We start from the raw sequence: 20055 nt of genomic DNA, 5'->3' as shown, positions 1-20055 counted from the left end.
AACCCACAAAGCCAGTCTGCTCCCCGCCAGCTTCGCTGCCCCTCGGGGGGGTTGCATGATGACAGATTTAAATTAAAAACAAAACACTTTACATATCAAAGAAATGTGTCAAAATAATCTCAAACAATTAAAATATAATATATATTTATAATTCTGGGCCCTCAAAAGCAATCATGGTAGTTAAGAACAAAGTTTTGAGTCATTAGGATAGAGGCCAACTTTAAACATCTCCAGTAAGATGGATTAGGAAACTGGCATTAGAACCCCACACAGTTACTTGACAATCACCTTTAAAACGTTAAGTTCTTTCAGACACGCAGGAATCAGGCTAGATCATCACTCGGGCTCTGTGGAGTGGCTGGCACACCTGTGGCTGGTGGGGAAGGCGGCTGGCGGGGAGCGGCCCATTCCTCCCTCGCAGGCCTCGCTCCTGCCTGCCCACCTGGCACCGGGGGGGGACCGGCCACTCGCCCTTGCTCCCATGGGCTCCACCCGCCTGGCTTCCCGCCTGCAGCTGACTAGAATTCCATCCGTGAGAAACACTTGAACGTCACTGAAAAAGAAATCCATGCGATTTGGTTTAAGTGCCAGTTTCTTCAAGAACCTGATATTTCAGTTACAAATCATTGAAGCTCCTTTTTAAAAAGAAAATTCAACTCCCTCGTAATCAACTACTTTATGTGAAGAAAAAAGGCATTGTTAACAATGGCTCAAAACCGTTCTTGCAACACGTGAGGCAGCCTCAGTCCCGCTTCTAGCTGGCAAAAGCCTTGCCGGCGTCCTCCTTGCCTCTGTACCTCCTCTTCCCATGTGTGAACGGGATGTACCGGTACTTAATCATGTGCTGGGGAGAGAAGCACAGACTCAGTCACTGCACAAGCACGCTCCGGCCAGCCACACTGTCCCCACATGGGAGCGGCCAAAGGCCCCCATCTTTTCTATACATCTGACAAGTGGAATTGGGGCCCCAGTGGCCTCCTGCGCCCATGTCAACACAGCAAGGCCTTCCATAGCCCACGAGGCCTAGGTTTGAAACCCCATCAATCCCAGTGTTTCCTGAGCCTCCTATGGAGGAAGGGCAAGGGGGATGTGAGGTGGCCCAGGGCCCTCTGCAGCCAACACCCCAGGCACAGAGTAAGGCCCGCAGTAGCAAGGCCATGCCATCAAGGGGTCAGTCAGCAGTCTCAGCTAATTTCCCCCAATGCCCTCCTCCTCAGGCAGGCTGGCGCAGGGCGCTGGGCCCCCTAAGAGGAGCCACTGGGACACTGCACATGCTGGGGCTCTCCCGTTCAGCTCTCACAAAGCTTCCATCAAGAGCCCACCCACTCCGACAGATGCGCTCTCCGTTTAGTTCACTGGCTGTGCTGGGAACGGAGCAGTGTCCTCGTCACACACAAGACAGTGCCACTGAGCTCCACATTCACACCAGGCAGACTCTGCCACCACCCGCCACAGCCCACCACAGCTCCCCCATGCTGCAGGTAACAGAACAGCGATTGCGGCCGGCGTGGCGGCAGTGCCTCTGCTTTACCTTGATTTGCCTCTTCATTGTGATACAGAAGAGCATGATGAAGTACATCACCAGGATCGGCCAGAACACTGGGACGTTGAAAGCGTCGAAGAAAGTACAGACCATAGCCACAAGGATGCCCTTGGTAGCCGCGTGCCTTCAAGTGGGGAGAGAAGGTTAGCGCAGCATCTGCAGCCAGCACCAGGCACCTGCCGGCCACCTCCAGCCTTGCAGCTGCACCGACCGTCCCCGCAAACAGAAGCATCCCTGTGGAAAGGAGGGGTCTACCCTGGGCACAGCAGCAGCATGACCCTTTGCAAGTAGCTCACAGAAATGTACTGTACTGCCCTCACCACAGAGACCTTCCTTCTCTTACTCCCTTGAAACGTACAACTCTTCTTAAAACTACACGAAGTATAAAGCATTAGTGCTGAGGCTGGGGGCCCCATGCCTGCTGGCTGGGCCTGTGATCTGGAGAGAAACCCAGGCTGTGTCTTGTGGACCATCCAGGGCCTTCACCTTGTCACTGTGGCATGGCCACCAGTGCTCCCTCCCGCCCCAGCACATGGCCAAGAGATGCCATCGCCCTTGAGGCTCAGCTCTCCCTTCCTAGTCCAAGCCTCTGGTGGCTTCCAGGGCCCCTGATCTTTCTGTCCCCGACTCCATCTGGGGCTGCAAAGTCAAGGTGTGGAGCCCCACGAGCTCAGCAGGCTCCTTCACTTTACTGATCCAACAGACTTGGGTTCCTCTTGTGCCCCCAGGGTGGGGTATGAGGGACAGGACAAACAGATGCAGCCACAGAGCTCCCATCCCTCTGACGGCTACGCCACCCACCTCTGCCTACCCGTGCAGATACGGGCACCTCGGCTCAGACCCCTCTCAAAAATGACTCCAGGAGAAGGCTAGTCCCCCTCTGCCAGCCACAGGGAGCCACAGGGCTGGGGATGGGAGAGAGGAAGGAGGGAGGACGGAGACTGGACGCAGGGCCTGCCCTCCCCAGGCCACGACCACAGGAGCCAGTGCGCACTCCATCCCAGAGTCAGCCTCCTTTCCGCCAGCCTCCGGGGCACTGGTGCTGACTTGAAAACAAGAGAACGCGGCAAGGCAGTGAGTGGCCTTCCAGTGAGAGCCCCTGTGATTCCCCCTGTGCCCAGCCCAGCACAGCAGTCATCTTTCGGGTGACTTGAACACAACTTCAACCAGAATCAGTGTAGTCTCAGTCTCAGCCACCCTTGAGCCCAATTTTCCTTCTCAAATACCGTGAAGAATTAGCTCACCAAAATTTAAACTCTGGAAGCCTTCGAATGAAGGGGCGGAATTCCTCGTTCTGTTTGGTGGGTAGCGAAGGACCGTCATCTGCAAGGCAAAGCAACCATCAGGGAGGGGCGCCTCTTTTCATTTCCATCACATTTCTACCATTTCCCCTCAAGGCTTTGGACTAGCAGGCCTCACAAATCTAAACTGAGATTTGTGTCTTTAACCAAAGAGAAAACGGGGGTCTGTGGTCAACTGACACATCCAGTTCACTGCTTTCAGAAAGTGCTATCAGAATGTTTTTAAAGACTTCCGGGGGCCGGGCGCGGTGGCTCAAGCCTGTAATCCCAGCACTTTGGGGAGTGCCGGTATCGGGCGGATCAAGGAGGTCAGGAGATCGAGACCATCCCGGCACACGGGTGAAACCCCGCCTCTACTAAAAATACAAAAAACCAGCCGGGCGAGGTGTGGCAGGCTTCGTAGTCCCAGCTACCGGGAGGCTGGTGAGAATGGCGGAACCCGGAGGGCGGAGCTTGCAGTGACTGGAGATCCCGCGCCACTGCACTCCAGCCTGGCTACAGAGCCGCAGACTCCGCCCCCAAAAAAGACTCGCCAAGCGCAGGTCACTTCGTAATCCCAGCACTCCCTGGGAGTGCCGCGCAGTGGATCAAGGTGTCAGGAGATCGAGACTCGCGGTGAAACCCCGCCTCTACCAAAAAAAAAATTAAGCCGGGCGCAGGTGGCGGCTTCGTAGCTTCCAGCTACCAGAGGCTGAGGAGAATGGCGGGAACCTCAGGCGAGCTTGCAGTGAGCGATCCCGCCACTGCACTCCAGCTCAGTACAGAGCCAGGACTGGCCTCAAAAAAAAAGACTTCCATGCGCTTTCAATGCACAAATAATTCAACCACATATAAACCTCCAGAACACATCAGCTACGCCACATATAGGCACAGAAAAAAAACAAAGGCAAATTAACATAAAAAGCAAGCGGCAGAGAACAGGGCGGGGCAGAGGATGCGCTGACCGTGGAACCCGGGTGCCAGGCCTGTCCCACCAGCAGCTGTGCCAAGTCCGCTCTCACCCCACCTCCCACCCGGACGGGTGCCGCTCCCCATTTACAGATGGGAAAACTGAGGCCTACAGGAAAGGGGCTCTTTGTTATTTTCTAGTCTCCTCCAAATAGCAACAAATGAGAGGAGCTGTGTTCCCATCAATCTTCTCATCACATACCCTACCCAGAAGACTCACAGGCTTCTGGCCACACAGTGAGAGCGCACCCTGCTCCCTGACAGCAGGTTCCCCAAGAAGGAAGAGGATCCTGGCAGGGAGCTGCACGTGGGTTTTCCCACAGTGGCCACGATGTCCTGGAAAGCAGTTGTTTGTTCCTCCCCTGGGGCTGGCCAGTCAGGCGTGAACTCAGGGCCCCTACCTGGCCCAGGCAGGCCCAGGAGCAGCGTGAGTCTTCCAAGCATGGAGCACGAAGCGCCAGGAACACTTCAGCTCACAGCTCCTCAGAAACCAGAGGAGGCCCAAAGCCTGACCCGACCTGATGTTGGCATCAGGGTCCTGGCACTCTCTGTGCACAATGAGCTGCCTGTGGAACCCTCTGGCTATGGGAAAAGGTAACCTCATCATGGCCGCCTCCACGGATTCTGAAAGGGGCCGCTGACCGGGGTGGGACGGGTGCCGGGGTCGGACCATCCGCCTCAGACCCCTACTGTCTATGGTGCCATGTGACCCTGAACACGTTACCAAACCCAGTACACCTCAGTTTCCTCATCTGCAAAGTGGGAAAACAGAATGAACACCCACTTCGTGGCTATCAGGAGGGTTTGAAGAGTCGTTCTACAAACGTATCCTGATCACCCAACGTTACAAGTACATTTCAACCCCAAGAGAAGAGTCTCGGGTGTTTCCAGAGAACACTGGGCAATCCCATCAGGAAAGAAAGGCCCAACCTGCCCACACAGCCCAGTGCACAGCTGCTACCCTACCTGAGTCTTCCATTAAGGAAGGATCCACTTTGGGAGAAAGAAAAGCTATGAAAAGATTTAGATGGTAGATCCCCAAGGCATAGGTCACAATGTACCAACCCTGAAAGAGAAGGAAAGAGAGTCAGTGGTGCACTTCGACCGTCCATCAGCCTGATTCAGTTCATGTTTGCACTCCAGTTCACTCTCAACTTTAAGTGATCTTAAAAACACACAAAACTTACTTACAGCAACGACAATGAAATACAGTGAAATCCCATGGTAACAACTTATCTCAAATTATACTTTGTGGGTACTGAGACTAAGGGGACAAATGAGCAAAGCTCTTCAAGGGTCCAGTTAGACACATGTAATCCCCGAAGCCACAGACGCCCCATAAGGAGCGCAGCAGAAAAAGAGGCTTTTCTCAAGAAGCACATGCTCAAGCTACACCACAGGCTCAGGTGGCCCAGGCATCTGAGCGATGCTGGCCCAGAGCCCCCAGCAGGAGCAGGTTCATCAGAAACAGAAGACAGAATGTCAACTGTGACTGGAGGTGTGCTAGCTGATGTTCCTCCAACAGACAACTCCCATTGCCAAACACACTCTGCCAGGAGGGTGAAACCTTTGCCAGAAGAAACCCACAACTGGGAAATCAAGAAAAGAGAGCTTAAGCCAAGCCTTCCTCAAGAGACGCAGAGTGGGAGAATTCTGCCAAGATGCCTGAGTGCAGCACACTTGCAACTAACTCAGTTTTAAAATGATTAAGTATATCCCATTAGAAGCCAGAACTGCATTCTCAATTTTAAAAGCCTTAAATGTCTCAGTCGGGTGTGGTGGCTCATGCCTGTAATCCCAGAACTTTGGGAGGCCAAGGTGGGTGGATCACCTGAGGTCAGGAGTTCAAGACGAGCCTGGCCAACATGGTTAAACCCCATCTCTACTAAAAATACAAAAATTAGCCAGGCGTGGTGGCACATGCCTGTGATCCCAGCTGCTCGGGAAGCTGAGGTAAGAGAATCGCTTGACCCCGGAAAGTGGAGGTTGCAGTGAGCCAAGATCACGCCAATGAACTCCAGCCTGGGTAACAGTGAGACCCCGTCTCAAAAAAATAAATATAAACGCTTTAACTTTTTCATACAAACAAGAAATCTTTCTGCCTAAACACTTTTCGAGTCAGACTTAGGGCTAAACACTAGATGTGAGGGTTAACTGGATGTCTGTGTATCTATCTTTGTGCTGCAAGGCCACGCCTGAAGGCACATCAAATGAGGCACGAGCTTCGTTTAGAACATAGTAAAACTGCCGGGCGCAGTGGCTCAAGCCTGTAATCCCAGCACTTTGGGAGGCCGAGACGGGCGGATCACGAAGTCAGGAGATCGAGACCATCCTGGCTAACATGGTGAAACCCCGTCTCTACTAAAAATACAAAAAATTAGCTGGGCGTGGTGGTGGGCACCTGTAGTCCCAGCTACTTGGGAAGCTGAGGCAGGAGAATGGTGTGAACCCAGGAGGCAGAGCTCGCAGTGAGCCGAGATCGTGCCACTGCACTCCAGCCTGGGCCACAGAGCGAGACTCCGTCTCAAAAAAAAAAAAAAGAACATAGTAAAACTGACCTGTGGGTGCTGCACTCTTCCCGCCCCCGCTCCTGCCTGATGTCCCTGATTCAAAATTTCTAGGTCATTCTTTCCATCAGACAATGGACTGAGTTCCAATTAAAAAAAAAAAAATCAATTAGGGTGGTAAACAAGGAAGTATCTTCCACAGTCCCCAGAGGAGAAAATAGCCCTGACAAGGCTTTCAACCTGCCCTGCTCTGCACATAAGATTAACCTCCTCTAAAGATCTACGAAGAATTCCCATCTTGCAGGTTTGCTCCTAGAAACCCCGTGTTTACTAGCAAGTAAAGGAGCACCCAAGGTGAAGTCTGAGACAACATCGCCTGACCTAGGGGTGCCCCAAAACACGTGAAAGTTTGAAACCCTCAAGACCCCCTTTGGTCACTGTCTCTCTTATGTGACTCAGCGTCTCAACCTGCACTGTCCTCTTTGGCCTCATATAAGGTAGAACTCAGGAAAGGCTAAATAAACCCTTTGGATGCCAAATCATTCATGACACCCAAGGTATGGACTCTTCACCCGAGGAATGAGGCAGCCACAGAGCACCACTTTGTCCTCAGCATCATGCAGCAGGGTCAGAGGGACACAGCGGCTCCACTGTCCAGGCCTGGACACGCCCAGGGCAGGGACAGGCTGGGCTCAGGACCGCCTGGGTACACTGAGAAGCCTGGTGAGGGGACTCTGGGTGAATCATAAACCACCCTGTTTGTTAAAGACAGTCACTGAGATCTTTCTGACATTTGGCGTTTAGCTGAAAACTGATTTCTACAGACCATTTCCTGCAATACAAACTGGATCAACAGCATCCCCACCAGCACCACGTCCAGGTAACATGGACACGGCCAACTCATATCAGCCCACACCTACCTGCAGCAGGTAAACTCGAATCATGTAGACAAAGCTCAGGCCCAGTGTCACGACCCATCGCACGGCCGTGTAGGGTGTGGACTTGTCTAGCCAGGACTGATAAATCTAGAAAGACAAGAGTCCAAAAGCATGAAGCAAGTCCTGTAACTTCTGCACTGACCCTGCCACAAAATGTACCTTCTGCTAGCGTTGGCTTTCAATTTTTAAAAAAGCTAAGAGTGAGTGACAACAGCAAGAGATTGTCTATGTATCAGCACAAGGCAGTGACTATAATTAATCCAAAGTTTATTTTCAATAATTCCTGAAGCAGGTTCATCTCTTAAGCAAGACTATTACAAAATAATCTCCTAGGAGATTGTGACATGCTGCTGGCCCGAAGGGATCACTATGAGGAAGACCCAGCCTCACCCCAAATAGAGGACTGTGCACCTCAAAGTCCCCACCCTACAGCACAGCCCTTATCGCCACGTCTCAAGTCAGCTCCCCCATCTGCTGCAGCCAGTGGCCAGCCTTGCCCCACTCCCAGGCCCACTGGCCACAGCCTGAGTCCCAGCAGCCACAGCAGCATCTGTGTGCGTCCAGGCGGCTATGGACATGACCGAGGGAGCCCTTACTTTTATGTACTTTTTTTTTTTTTTTTTTTTGAGACAGTCTCGCTCTGTTGCCCAGGCTGGAGTGCAGTGGCTGGATCTCAGCTCACTGCAAGCTCCGCCTCCCGGGTTTATGCCATTCTCCTACCTCAGCCTCCCAAGTAGCTGGGACTACAGGCACCCGCCACCTCGCCCGGCTAGTTTTTTATTTTTTTAGTAGAGACGGGGTTTCACCAGGTTAGCCAAGATGGTCTCGATCTCCTGACCTCGTGATCCGCCCGTCTCGGCCTCCCAAAGTGCTGGGATTACAGGCTTGAGCCATCGTGCCCGGCTATGTACTTATTTTTACAAACATATGTATGTATGGTTTTTTATTTTGAAATTTAATTTCCAAATTATGAGAAATTTCCAAATTCACAAAAGTAAAAACATTATAGAAGCCCACATATGCCCATCACTCAACTTCATTAATCGCCAATCGCTTTTCATATGTGATTTAATTAAGGTGATGAATTTTTTTTTGACCCAGATACTCAGCACCTGGAACTGCCGGTGACCCAAGCTTTTCCCGAGACTAAGGCTTCTGAGACTCCAGTGTCCAAAGGCAGCTCTAGGCACCTCACTCACCAAATGCACACGCAGCCCACACAAGAGCCTCCCGCCCTCAGGGGCAGAGCCTCCAACCTGACACGGGGCAGGTGGGGCTCCCAGCACCAGGGACGTGGGTGGCCAGGAGAGGGACAGCAAGAGTAGAATGGCAGCCACGGCCGCGTCTGTCCTGCCTGGGTGCTGAGACTGGGTTTTGTATTTTTAAAGGTTGGTAAAAGGAAAACAAAAACAGAAAACGCATGTGACAGACCACGTGTGGCCTCAGAGCCTGATCTCTCCACAGGTGGCGCTTTAGGATGAAGAGAGCGCTGTCTTCAGGAAGTCTGAGCCTGAGGCAAAGTAACTTCTCCATCAGGAACAACAGCACACAGATCCTTCCGGAAAATGCTGGCAGTCCAGTTTCTTTTTCAAATATTTACACTCATCTACTAAAAACCCACCAACCTGTCCAAGTCTTGTGAAAAATCTGTACACCACCGAAGGTTTCCCATGGACGGACTCTCCCACACTGTCCCCTTCAGACATTCTGTAACTGGGAGAAAAACACAAAATACTTTTCAATAAAAAGCATTCAAGGGTGTGAAATCTTGGCCCTATTTTCACCAACACTGTCACGTAGGTTTCTTCAACATTCAGTATTCTGTCCATACCATTTGTGTTTTTATCATGAACTGTTCGGGAAAAAGTAGCAGGTGCACAGGCTTCCGTGGAGGGGAAGGGCAGCGTTAGACACATGGGCCCAGCACAGGCCGCGTTTTCATTCCCACTCCAGCACCTCAGTCACCTGCGTGGGTGGCACTGTCCACCCCACTGGCCCCAGGAGCAGCCCTGGTGCCATGGGGTCCACTGGCTGGTCTATGGCATGTGGCACTGCACGTCCTCCCTCCAGGGACCGCTTCCTCTGTGGATACCTCAGAGTTCCCCAACCCAGGCACCCTGTCTGCTCCACGCCCTGTCCTGGGTCTCTGGTCTGGCAGGAGCAGGAAGGGTCCTGTCCTCTCAGGGCCAGGTCCTCCACCCCACGAACAGGAAAATGTTACCTACAACTCTCAGGTAGTGCATCCATCTGCGTCCCAGTTTCTTATCTGGCAAGTGGAGGTAACATATCTGCTCCTATTTCAACACACTGCTGTGATGCCCTGAGGAATTCACCTGAGAACCCACGTGCCAGAGGTCACATTGTTCACCCACTTAATTCCCAGATGCCCAAGTGAAGGGCATCATTACCCACATTTCACCAAGAAGGACCTAGTCTCAAACAGTGGAAGCCACGTGTCCAAGGTCCCGCCACAGCTCTGCTTCTGGACAGGCCAAGCCAAGTCTGACTGCCACCTGGCTCCTCAGCCGAGCACGCCACCACCCACTCCCGGGACGAGACGGCATCAGGACCTGCCGCTCTTCAGGAAAGCGCTGCTGAGTACCCAACGCCTGCCGGTTGTCATTCCTACTTTAGAAGATGAGATGCCTGCTGGCCCCTGAGCTAGAGAAGATGCCAGGGGCGCATTCCCCTCCCCCACCACCCCCATCTGCTGCCTCGGCAAGGCAGTGAGGAGAGCAGTGAGGAGAAACAGACTCCGGCCTCAAGTTTGGCCTAAAGTCCCGCCTGTGCTAAGCGGCTGTGAGGCCTTCAACAAACCCTCTGAGCACGCAGCAGCCGGCCTCGGTTTCCTCATCTGTAAAACGAGGCTCTAAGAAACACCAGACACAAAAGCAAAGACATCGTTCCTCGGCAACCCTTGGGGTCAGTCTTACTGTTCTCATGCACAGGTAAGAAAACTGAGGCTCACAAAGGCTAAAGCATTGTCCTGGCCCATCAGCATGTTCGCAGTGGGCAGGAGCTGGAACCTGCATCTTCCTGAAACCAACGCTCCTCCAGTCCCACCCTGTGAGCGCTGGGGAAACCTTCCCTGCGGGTGGAAGGCAGAGGCGGCCAGACGCAATCCTGCCCTCACGGGCCTCGGCTCTCCCATCACCACTGATGCGGGGAAATGATCCAGGCAGCTCCCTCCACGTCACCAAGTCTGTGCAGAATGTGGCTCCGTGACACCATTCCTGGATCCTGCGGAGTGCCAGGCCGGCTCGAGGAGACCGAGGGGCCCTTTGGTCTCACAGAGCCATGTAAACCAAAGACACACAGGAGGAGCACTTTCACTCTCCACTGAGAGAACGCCGTATTTAAATAGAGGCTACACTAGAATGCGCCACCTGGAAAGGCCACCCTGTTTAGGCCAAAGCCAGGCATCTGAAAGACACGCATCACATTCTTCGTCTTGTAGCTCCTTACAGTTTTCCCCGTTTTACTCAGACTGTTTCCCACTAAAGCGCTTTTACTTGACTGCAGGTGATGAGAGTAATGTCAGAGAGAAAGTACTCGGCTCTCCCACCAAAGGGTGTTCTCCAGGCAAAGTTCAGAACGTCTCTCTCTCCAGCTGAACGTGTACAAAACCTACTCGAAACCCATCAGCCAATTCTGCTTCTCTGACACACACAACACGTATACCAAACACACACAGTCAGCTTGCACCCTGACTGAACGCATCACCAGGAATAGCCTGAGGCAGTGTGGCAGGAGCAAGAACGTGAACTTTGGACTCCAACGGCCTGCTTTCAGATCCTGGCTCTACCACTCTCTGTCAGTGTGACCAGGACAGGCTATTCCAGGATGCCTCAGGTTCCAGTCTGTGAAATGGGACAACAGCACCTCTCGTGCCTTCTCCACGAGGCTCTTGCGAGTCGTCACTGGGCAGCCCGTGGAACACCCTTGGATCCAGGCAAGGCAGTGCCAGCCCTGTTCCCAGATCAAGGCCAGGCCTCACAGCAGCTGCCCCCACTGCAGCCCTCCTCTCTGCTCAGTTTGAAGGCCACCTCCTCTTCAGAGGCCTCCGTTATCGCCCACACTGACCCCCAGTACCTTACATCACATCACCCTGCTTTTATTTTGTGTACAACTGTTTCCTGATACCTTTCTGGCTTATTTCTCAATTTTCTCCTGCTAGAATGAAGCTCCTGGAGGGGTCCCTTGTCTGGTTCGGGGCTGGGCCCTACCACCTGGAAGTCCATTACATAGCAGACAGCCCATCAGTTACCTGCTGAAGGTGACTGCTTTATGTCTAGTCACAAACAAAACTGAAAGGGAGATAAAACCAGTCCAAACAGAAACCATGAGGACATGCCAGAAAGTGTAAAACTCTCTATGTGCCTTGTTCTAGGGCCCACCACATTCATCCACATCTGTGGTCCATCACTATGTGCGTGGTAAGGATGAAGTCCTCCGCCTGGGGTCCAGGAGCACTGAAGTCTGGGATGAAGTCCTCCGCCTGGGGTCCACGAGCACCGAAGTCTGGGATGAAGTCCTCCGCCTGGGGTCCAGGAGCACTGACAGTCTGAGATGAAGTCCTCCGCCTGGCGTCCAGGAGCACTGACAGTCTGGCTCCCACCACTTTTCTCTTCAGGACCCCATCCCCAATTCCCCAATTCCTCCGGGACTAGGAAAGCCCTGGCAGCGGTGCACCAAGCTTCACGCCTCCAGTGTTGTTTAGTCCTCTGAAATGCCCTCCCAGACCCCTTCTCTTCCTTCTTCCCAAGGCCACATTCCAGCCTGGGCTCCTCCCTCCTCTGGGCCTGACCATCGTACATCTCCACCTGGCTCTGACACACTGTAACCGCCGTCACCTCGGGCATACGGCAGAAGCCAAGCGAGTCTGAATTACTGAGAACCCTTTATCCACTTACGGGATAACTGCATTTCCTGTGAAATGTCAACCCAACTAAAAATAAAGTCTTTCCAGGACCAACGGCCAGCCTCTACTCTTCACAAAGGGAAAAGGGCGAAAGCCCACTGAAGGTACTCAGGCTGAAAGCAGCCCTCTGTGCTGTAAGACACCTGGCAGAGAAACGAACGATACCTTTATCAGCGGGGCCACAGACCAGTACTAAGTCAGCCTGGAGAATTTATGATTTTATTGCCTATTTAGAATACGATCAAAACCGATGTAACTAGTTTCCCTTGAGCCCGTCAGTAACGCCTTCAGCCCAGGGCTTAACACTAAATCCTATAGATAAGCGCTGACCTGGACGCAGGATGGGGAGACGGCATATCCCCTCTCGAATCCAGCCCAACTCGCAGCGCTATGGGGGCGGCGACTTCCCGCTTCCCCCAAATGCACAACAGGAGAAGCGGACGAGACGAGGCCCGGGTGGGGAGGGCTGCAGCCCCCGCCCGGCCCCTCTCCCGCTCACCTGCCCCTCGCAGGCCCCAGGGCTCGGCCTGCACCTCCGGGCCCCTCTCCGCCGCACCCCCCAGCCCCTTGTCCCGGGCCCGGCCCCGAGGCGCGACCCGTACCCCTCAGGGCCGCGGGTCGGGAACACGGTCCCCGCGGCCACCCAGGCCCCGACGTCCCTCCCCGCCCGGCCCTCAGCGCGGCCCCGCCCGCCCGCGGCCTTGACAGCCCGGAAGGAGCGGAGGCGGCGCTGACCGGCCGTTCCCGCGCCACGCAGCCCTTCCTGGCACCTCGCAGCTCCGCTACGGCCGAGCCGCGGTCTCCCTCACGGCCGCGGGAAGGAGGACGGCGGGGCAGGGGCGGCCGCCGGGGCTGCGCTCTGGCTCCGGGAAACTGCAGCGAGCACTTCCGCTCCGTCCTCCGCGGCACCGCCTCCAGGGCCCCCAAGATGGCGCGAGGGCGGGGTCGAGGGCTCCAACCATTTCCGCTTCCGGCGCAGACGCGCAGGCCGTTGGCGGGCGGGCCTCTCCGCGGAAGACACGACAGCGGCGGAAACGCGCACAGGCGCAGCTGCGTCCTCTGGCTCCGGGTCCGGCTAGCTTGGCTCCAGAGATTGCGCGGGCTCAGGGACTAGGCCCGTGGCCACACCCCCTTGCGACAAAGACCAATGGAAGCGGGCGTTGCTGGTCGCTAAGGAAACCCCCGGCGGAAAGATGGCGGCGGTTGGGGAGGGCACCCCGAGCTCCCGTGGGCCGCGCCGGGACCCGCCGAGGAGGCCGCCCCGGGACGGTAACGACTGCGGGCCACGGGGCAGGTCGCCGGCTGCCCTGGGCTCCGTTCGGGGTGCGATCGCTCTACGCCCTCGACCCCCAAATGCTCACCTCGGAAAGTGGAGGTCCAGGTGCCGCGGCGGAGCCGGGGCCGCCTCCGCGTCCCCCACTCCCACAGGACTCGCCGTGCGCCTCCCCGGGCCCGGCTCGCACCCTTCCCCGAGCCCTCCTGCTGCAGCAGGCCCAGCCCTGCAGTGGGTCGCCCCCGGCTTGCTCCCAGCAGGGAAGACCGGATTCCGGCCGCAGCCTCACAGCCAGCCGGACCTGGGGTTGCCATGGGGATCCCGAAGCCCGGGATGTGGGGCCAGGGCAGGCGCAGGAGCAGCACGAAGCCTCCTGACTTCCTGGCCGGTGCTGTCCAGAAACGCTAGGTCGCGTTTCAAAAGCAGATTTTGCCTGTCACTCCCAGCACTTTGGGAGGCCGAGGCGGGCGGATCACCTGAAGTCAGGAGTTCGAGACCAGTCTGGCCAACATGGCGAAACCCCGTCTCTACTAAAAAAAATACAAAAATTAGCCGAGCGTGGTGCCGCCTGTAGTTCCAGCTACTCAGGAAGCTGAGGCAGGAGAATCGCTTGAACCCAGGAAGCGGAGGTTGCAGTGAGCCGAGATCGCGCCACTGCATCCCAGCCTGGGCGACAGAGCAAGACTCCGTCTCAAAAAAAAAAAAAAGAAAAAAGCCGCTCTTGATAGGAACTATTTCTAGAATCAAATAAACGGGTCTGGAATGAACTCAGAGCTCACACTAGTATCTTCAGGTAGAAGATTTGGGGCAGATACAGTAGCCTGTGGTAACCCCCTGCCCTCCTCCCCGACATTTTCCCATAAACCCTGCCCCCAAGATGTGCCCGAGGAGGAGCTGGTGGGGAGGGAGCCCTACCCATTCCAGGAACTGCGGAAGTCGGCGGGTGGCCCACCCAGCAACTGGGAAGAGTTAAAGCCGGCCAGGCCCTCCTTAGGTTTGAGTGTGGATTTTGTCCCCAGGGATAGGAGACCACTGAAGGGTCACAGCAGGGGATGGGAGGGTCTGCTCCTCCCCTGTGTGCCTCACTGATGCTGCCGGCTCTGCCTTCCCCTGGCTCACTCATCTCCCGCAACAAGGCTCCCAACCTGTCCCTCACCACCTCCCGAGCACCTCTGCTGTCTCAAGGACCTGCTCTTGTTTCAACCCAGCCCTCCTCTCACTGGGCCTGTCTTCTCTGCACCAAGTAGGTCCTCGTCCTTGTCACATAAACAAATGAGCAAATGGACGGCCCAACAGCCGACAGGAGAGCTCATGAGCCCCACAGGCTGCCTCTGGGCCGCTGAAGGTGATGTGTACCAACCCCTTGAAGTCCTCGAGGGAGCTGGACTCCCTCCTTCAACACTGGAGACCATCCCTCATCTCAGTGTCTGTGCTCACTGTGTGTGTCTTCTCAATATTCAGGTTATGGTGTCTACGTATACCCAAATTCTTTCTTTCGATATGAAGGAGAATGGAAAGGAGGGAGGAAGCACGGTGAGAAGCCTGTGTGGTTTCTTCTTGCAGCTGCCACCCCACGGCTGATGAAGCTGGTTTCTCCCCGGGAGGCTGGGTGGGCAAGTGGCATTTCCTGTAGCTTTCGAGCCCACTGAACCCTGGTGCTTCCCTGGCTGCTGGGGGTAAGGCCGGATGGACAAGGGAAACAGAGGCATGGGAGACCCCCCTGGAGGGCCATCTTTAGCAAAGGAAGCTGCGACTTAGAAATTCTCCCTAGAGGTTGAGTTAATTTGTCTTTTCCAGAGTGAAAACTGGCTTTATGGTTTATTTCTGATTATAAGGAGAACCTACTCTTGTAGTAAGTCCAAGTAATAGAAGAAAGTGTAAAGTCAGGCCAAGCGCAGTGGCTCACACCTGTAATCCCAGTACTTTGGGAGGCCAAGATGGGTGGATCACTTGAGGTCAGGAGTTGCAGAACAGCCTGACCAGCATGCTGAAACCCCGACCCTACTAAAAATACACTAGCTGGATATGGTAATGCACACCTCTAATCCCAGCTACTTGGCAGGCTGAGCCAGGAGAATCCCTTGAACACAGGAGGCAGACGTTGCAGTGAGCTGAGGTTGCGCCACTGCACTCTAGCCTGGGTCACAGAGTGAGACTCCATCTCAAAACAAAATAAAAAACAAAGAAACCAAGTATAAAGTCAGTAACACCTGTACCCCTTCAACCCTAGGCAAATGCCATGAACCTTCCATGGTGTGGACCTTCCCACCACTGTGCTCCTCTCACACAGTTTTGTATCTGCCCTCTGCCAGTTTTCTTTTCTTTTCTTTTTTGTTTTTGTTTTTTGAGACAGAGTTTTGCTCTTGTTGCCCAGGCTGGAGTGCAGTGGTGCCATCTCGGTTCACTGCAACCTCCAGCTACCAGGTTTAAGCGATTCTCCTGCTTAGCCTCCCGAGTAGCTGGGATTACAGGCACCTGCCACCACACCCAGCTAATTTTTGTGTTTTTAGTAGAGATGCAGTTTTGCCATGTTGGCCAGACTAGTCTCGAACTCCTGACCTCAGGTGATCCGCCCACCTTGACCTCCCAAAGTGATGGCATTACAGGCGTGAGCCACTGCGCCCAGCCACTCTGCCCAGTTTTCTTTCTTTCTTTTTTTTTGAGACAATCTCGCTCTGTCACCCAAGCTAGAGTGTAGTAGCTCGATCTCGGCTCACTGCAACCTCCGTCTCCCGGGTTTAAGCAATTCTCCTGCCTCAGCCTCCCAAGTAGTTGGGACTACAGGCGCCCGCCACCTCGCCCAGCTAATTTTTTGTATTTTCAGTAGAGACAGGGTTTCATGGTGTTAGCCAGGATGGTCTCTATCTCCTGACCTTGTGATCCACCCATCTCAGCCTCCCAAAGTGCTGGGATTACAGGCATGAGCCACCGTGCCCGGCCGACTTGTATTTTTTTTTTTTTTTAAGTAGAGAAAGGGTTTCACCATGTTGGCCAGGCTGGTCTCAAACTCCTGACCTCAAGTGATCTGCCCACCTCAGCCTCTCAGAGTGCTGGGATTACAGGTGTTAGCCACGACACCCGGCCACTCTGCCCAGTTTTCTCATGGGAGCTTGGTCTTCTGGCGTTTTGCTATATGAGCTATTTTTGTATCTATCAGTATTTTCTATATTTTTAAAACGTTTAACTTTTTTTTAGTGTTTTTGCTACGCAGACGCTTCTTCTGTAGGGTCTGATAGGAAAGATGCTTGTCCCCCAGGCAGGCGTGAAGGCTCCTGTCTGTGGCTGCTGTCAGAGCCTGGCCTGGGCAGGATGTTCCCCCTTTTAAAAGGCGCTCTTCTGTGGCGCTGTGTTCTGCAGACTCTGTCCTCACGTTGACAGAAGCAGGGTGATGGGAGTGTCCCCTCAGGAGGCTCAGAGATGAGGTCTCAACTGCACTTTTATTTGTTTATTTATTTTTGATGCGGGGTCTCTCTCTGTCACCCAGGCTGGAGTGCAGTGGTGCAATCACGGCCCACTGCAGCCTCAACCTCCTGGCTCAAGTGATCCTCCCACCTCAGCCTCCTGAGCGGCTGGAACCACAAACACGCACCACCATACCCCGCTAATTTTTAATATTTTGTGTAGAGTCAGGGTCTCTCCACGTTGCTCAGGCTGGTCGCCTGCACTTTGATTCCTCTGCTTGTTCTGGCTGAAGGCCCAGGTTGCTGAGGCATGTTTCAGCAGATGATTTTGAGAGCATTTTTTATTTTTAAATACATGTATCGCATGAGTGATGGAGCCAAACACAGGTTTTGAAGGCAAGCTCTCTGTTCTGAGAAACAGGCCCCACACTGCACAGGGTCATTGCAGTCAACCCAACCACTGTCTGACTTTACACAGCGATTTTTCCTGCCAGGTCACGGGAAGTTGTTATTTAAAGATGGCAGTTATTACGAAGGGGCGTTTGTGGACGGAGAGATCACGGGAGAAGGCCGCCGGCACTGGGCCTGGTCAGGTGAGCTCTAGCCGGGATGTCACATTCACTCCTTTCTCATAACCCGTTGGGCTCAGTTGGTCCCACGAGTCTAGATGCAGAAAGCGTGACATGTAGACGGGAACCTTTGTGCTGTGAGGAGCCTGGCCTACCCGGAAGGCCTGGGGACCTGACTGAGGCTCTGTGGTCACCACTGAGAGCAACTCAGGCTTCTGGAGACGCTTTTCTGGAATAAAGATTTATCTATCCCAAGTTACACTATTTCTTTTTTCCTTAAAGCTATTTCAGCCACATTGTATCCCTAGATGGGAAACCTCCTCTGGGGACTCCCGTGCTCGTTGCCGGAAGCTGTGTCTCCAGGAACCTCAGACCCTCATGCCAGAGGGGTCGGTGGGTTCTCAGTGGAGGTCTTTTCTCTTGGGTTTTTTTTTTTTTTTTTTTTTTGAGACGGAGTCTCGCTTTGTTGCCCAGGCTGGAGTGTAGTGGCCGCATCTCAGCTCACTGCAAGCTCCGCCTCCCGGGTTTACGTCATTCTCCTGCCTTAGCCTCCGAGTAGCTGGGACTACAGGCGCCCGCCACCTCGCCCGGCTAGTTTTTTGTATTTTTTAGTAGAGACGAGGTTTCACCGTGTTAGCCAGGATGGTCTCGATCTCCTGACCTCGTGATCCGCCCGTCTCGGCCTCCCAAAGTGCTGGGATTACAGGCGTGAGCCACCGCGCCCGGCCGGCTTTCAGTTTTTAAAGAGCCAGGGAAAAAGCTCATCCTTCACCCTGCAAACTCTTACCAGAGGGTCCTTTGCCCGCAGAGAGTGTCTGCCTAGGGCTGTCTGCGTGCCCAGCTGCTGGGGAGACCAGACCTGCTTACCATGTTTTCCCTCGTGAACCAGACTAAGTAGTACAATGGAGGCGGGGACATCCATTCTGGAGTGGCTCCTGCGTCTCATGGGTCAGGGACAGAGAAGAGCCGACTGGGGCCGCAGCCCTGAACTGAACCTCCTGTCTCACCTCCTTCTTGTCCACACTCAGGGGACACCTTCTCTGGACAGTTCGTTCTGGGAGAGCCTCAAGGATACGGCGTCATGGAGTACAAAGCCGGCGGATGTTATGAAGGGGAGGTCTCCCATGGCATGCGGGAAGGTCTGGCGTCCACGGGAGCCGGGCGCTGTGAGGGGCGGGTGCTTTCAGGGCACGGGATCCTACGTCCACTTGGGTTCAGGAACCTCTGATGGGGCCTATCTGACTTCAGAGGGTGGGAAAGAAGGTAGGGGGCCCATGCTATCTTCTCCCCACCCCCAGACCGTGTCCTATGCCCTGTATACACCAGTATGCCCACCAGGTCCTGTGGCACTTGGTGCATCTCTGTTATCCACTACTGCGGAATAGACGCCCATAGCTTCGGGGTTAAAATGGCCACTGCTTTATTAACTGCTCCTGATCCTGGAGTCAGTAGGTTGGCCTGGGCCCTGCAGGGAGGGGCTTCTAGTCTGGTCTTGTGGGGTTACTAAATGGCTATAGTCACAGCAACTCTGCCAGGCCTGAGGGTCCCTGAGATCCTCATAGGCCTGGGAAGCCCAGCTCCTTGCCCAGGAGTCTTGGGCAGCTTGGCCACTTCCTCCACATTCTGTTGGCCCAAGCAAGTCAGGAGGCCAGACTCAAGCTAGGAGGGGGCTGTGCCCTGTCCCTCTACCCAGCCAAGCCAGGCAGAGCACGGTCCACGGTCCCACAGCCAAAAGGCCACCTGCACCCGAGACAGGAGTCAAGCACATGATACTCCCCACCACAGATGGAGCTTCTTTTTCCAGTGTTTTTCTTATGTTAAGAATCTGAGGCCAGGCATAGTGGCTCATGCTTGTAATCCCAGCACTTTGGGAGGCTGAGGCAGTCGGATCACCTGAGGTCAGGAGTTTGAGACCAGCCTGGGCAAAATGGTGAAACTATCTCTACTAAAAATACAAAAATGGCTGGGCATGGTGGCACACGCCTGTAATCCCAGCTACTCAGGAGGCTGAGGCAGGAGAATCACTTGAACCTGGGAGGCAGAGGTTGCGGTGAGCTGAGATCATGCCACTGCACTCCAGCCTGGCGACAGAGCGGAACTCCGTCTCAAAAACAAAGCAACAACAACAACAACAAGAAAGAATCAGAAATACTCTCAAATTTCTGAGTTGTCCAAAATCTGAAAATGCCACAGTTTACTGAAGTCCCATCCTCTTGAGTTTCTCCTTGTTCAGGTGAAGCCCTGCCTCCCTCACTGTGAACTTGAAGTTTCTTGTAAAAACAAACAACAGGCCCAAACCGCACCCGTCCTCACCCCAGCAGGACACAGAGCCTGTGCAGCCTCCAATGGCAGTCTGCAGGGTCCCTCAGCAGCACCTTTGAGAGCTGGACCCCAGGGCCATTTTTGCTGCCCTGTCGGCTGACCGACCTGTCCCAAAGCACATCTGCCCTTCCCATTCAGAGCCTCTCCGAGCCGTGCCAAGGCCCTGTGTAGCCAGGCCTGGAGGGTTTGTCATGCTCCTGGGGGGCCCTGAGCCCCATGCCTCCTAGACTTACCACTTTCCTCTACCTGCCCTCTGAGGAGCAGGGGGCAGATCCTTTCTCAGATGCAGGAGGAGGCACAAAGCCAAGTCTGTCTCTTGGTCCCTTCTCCAG

General features: G+C 54.4%; 2 protein-coding genes across 14 annotated transcripts in view; one reads left to right on the top strand and one right to left on the bottom strand.

Annotated features, from left to right (window-relative positions):
- Positions 1 to 127: 127 nt before the first annotated feature.
- RER1 (retention in endoplasmic reticulum sorting receptor 1) lies at positions 128 to 19975 on the bottom strand. 10 transcript variants are annotated; one of them, XM_009213805.3, is made up of 7 exons: positions 12929 to 13124; positions 8863 to 8950; positions 7220 to 7324; positions 4759 to 4858; positions 2788 to 2866; positions 1532 to 1667; positions 128 to 844 (listed from the first exon to the last, which is right to left on the bottom strand). In XM_009213805.3, the coding sequence occupies exons 2-7, from the start codon at positions 8941 to 8943 to the stop codon at positions 755 to 757; spliced, it is 591 nt and encodes a 196-aa protein (XP_009212069.1). In that variant the 5' UTR covers positions 8944 to 8950; positions 12929 to 13124; the 3' UTR covers positions 128 to 754. The 10 variants fall into 10 exon arrangements, with proteins under 10 accessions (XP_009212069.1, XP_009212187.1, XP_009212153.1 ...); XM_009213923.2 differs by lacking the exon at positions 12929 to 13124 and adding an exon at positions 19957 to 19975 and having other exon boundaries at positions 575 to 844; XM_009213889.3 differs by lacking the exon at positions 12929 to 13124 and adding an exon at positions 13520 to 13571 and having other exon boundaries at positions 575 to 844.
- The window catches only part of MORN1 (MORN repeat containing 1), a 72476-nt gene continuing 65600 nt past the window's right edge, over positions 13180 to 20055 (top strand). For 3 of the 4 annotated variants that reach the window (XM_003890993.3, XM_021935158.2, XM_021935154.2), the window contains exons 1-4: positions 13180 to 13427; positions 14893 to 14964; positions 17327 to 17425; positions 18430 to 18540. In XM_003890993.3, coding sequence (XP_003891042.2) covers positions 13352 to 13427; positions 14893 to 14964; positions 17327 to 17425; positions 18430 to 18540 — 358 coding nt within the window. In that variant the 5' untranslated portion in view covers positions 13180 to 13351. Of the gene's footprint in view, positions 13428 to 14077; positions 14777 to 14892; positions 14965 to 17326; positions 17426 to 18429; positions 18541 to 20055 lie in introns of those variants that run through there. The other variant, XM_021935151.2, reaches the window with a different exon arrangement.

The sequence above is a fragment of the Papio anubis genome, chromosome 1, assembly GCF_008728515.1.
Source record: "Papio anubis isolate 15944 chromosome 1, Panubis1.0, whole genome shotgun sequence".
NCBI lineage: Eukaryota > Metazoa > Chordata > Mammalia > Primates > Cercopithecidae > Papio > Papio anubis.
Note: the sequence above shows the minus strand (reverse complement) of the source record. Positions and strands in the feature narration are given on the sequence as shown.

Excerpts from the sequence above, each read along its gene's own strand:
- RER1 (XM_017956404.3), bottom strand. The coding sequence starts at position 9,153 with ATGTGTCTAACGCTGCCCTTCCCCTCCACGGAAGCCTGTGCACCTGCT. Across the intron at positions 4,859-7,219 it reads TTCGAGTTTACCTGCTGCAG|GGTTGGTACATTGTGACCTA; the intron begins GTAGGTGTGGGC and ends CTTCTCTTTCAG. Across the intron at positions 845-1,531 it reads CAATGAAGAGGCAAATCAAG|CACATGATTAAGTACCGGTA; the intron begins GTAAAGCAGAGG and ends TTCTCTCCCCAG.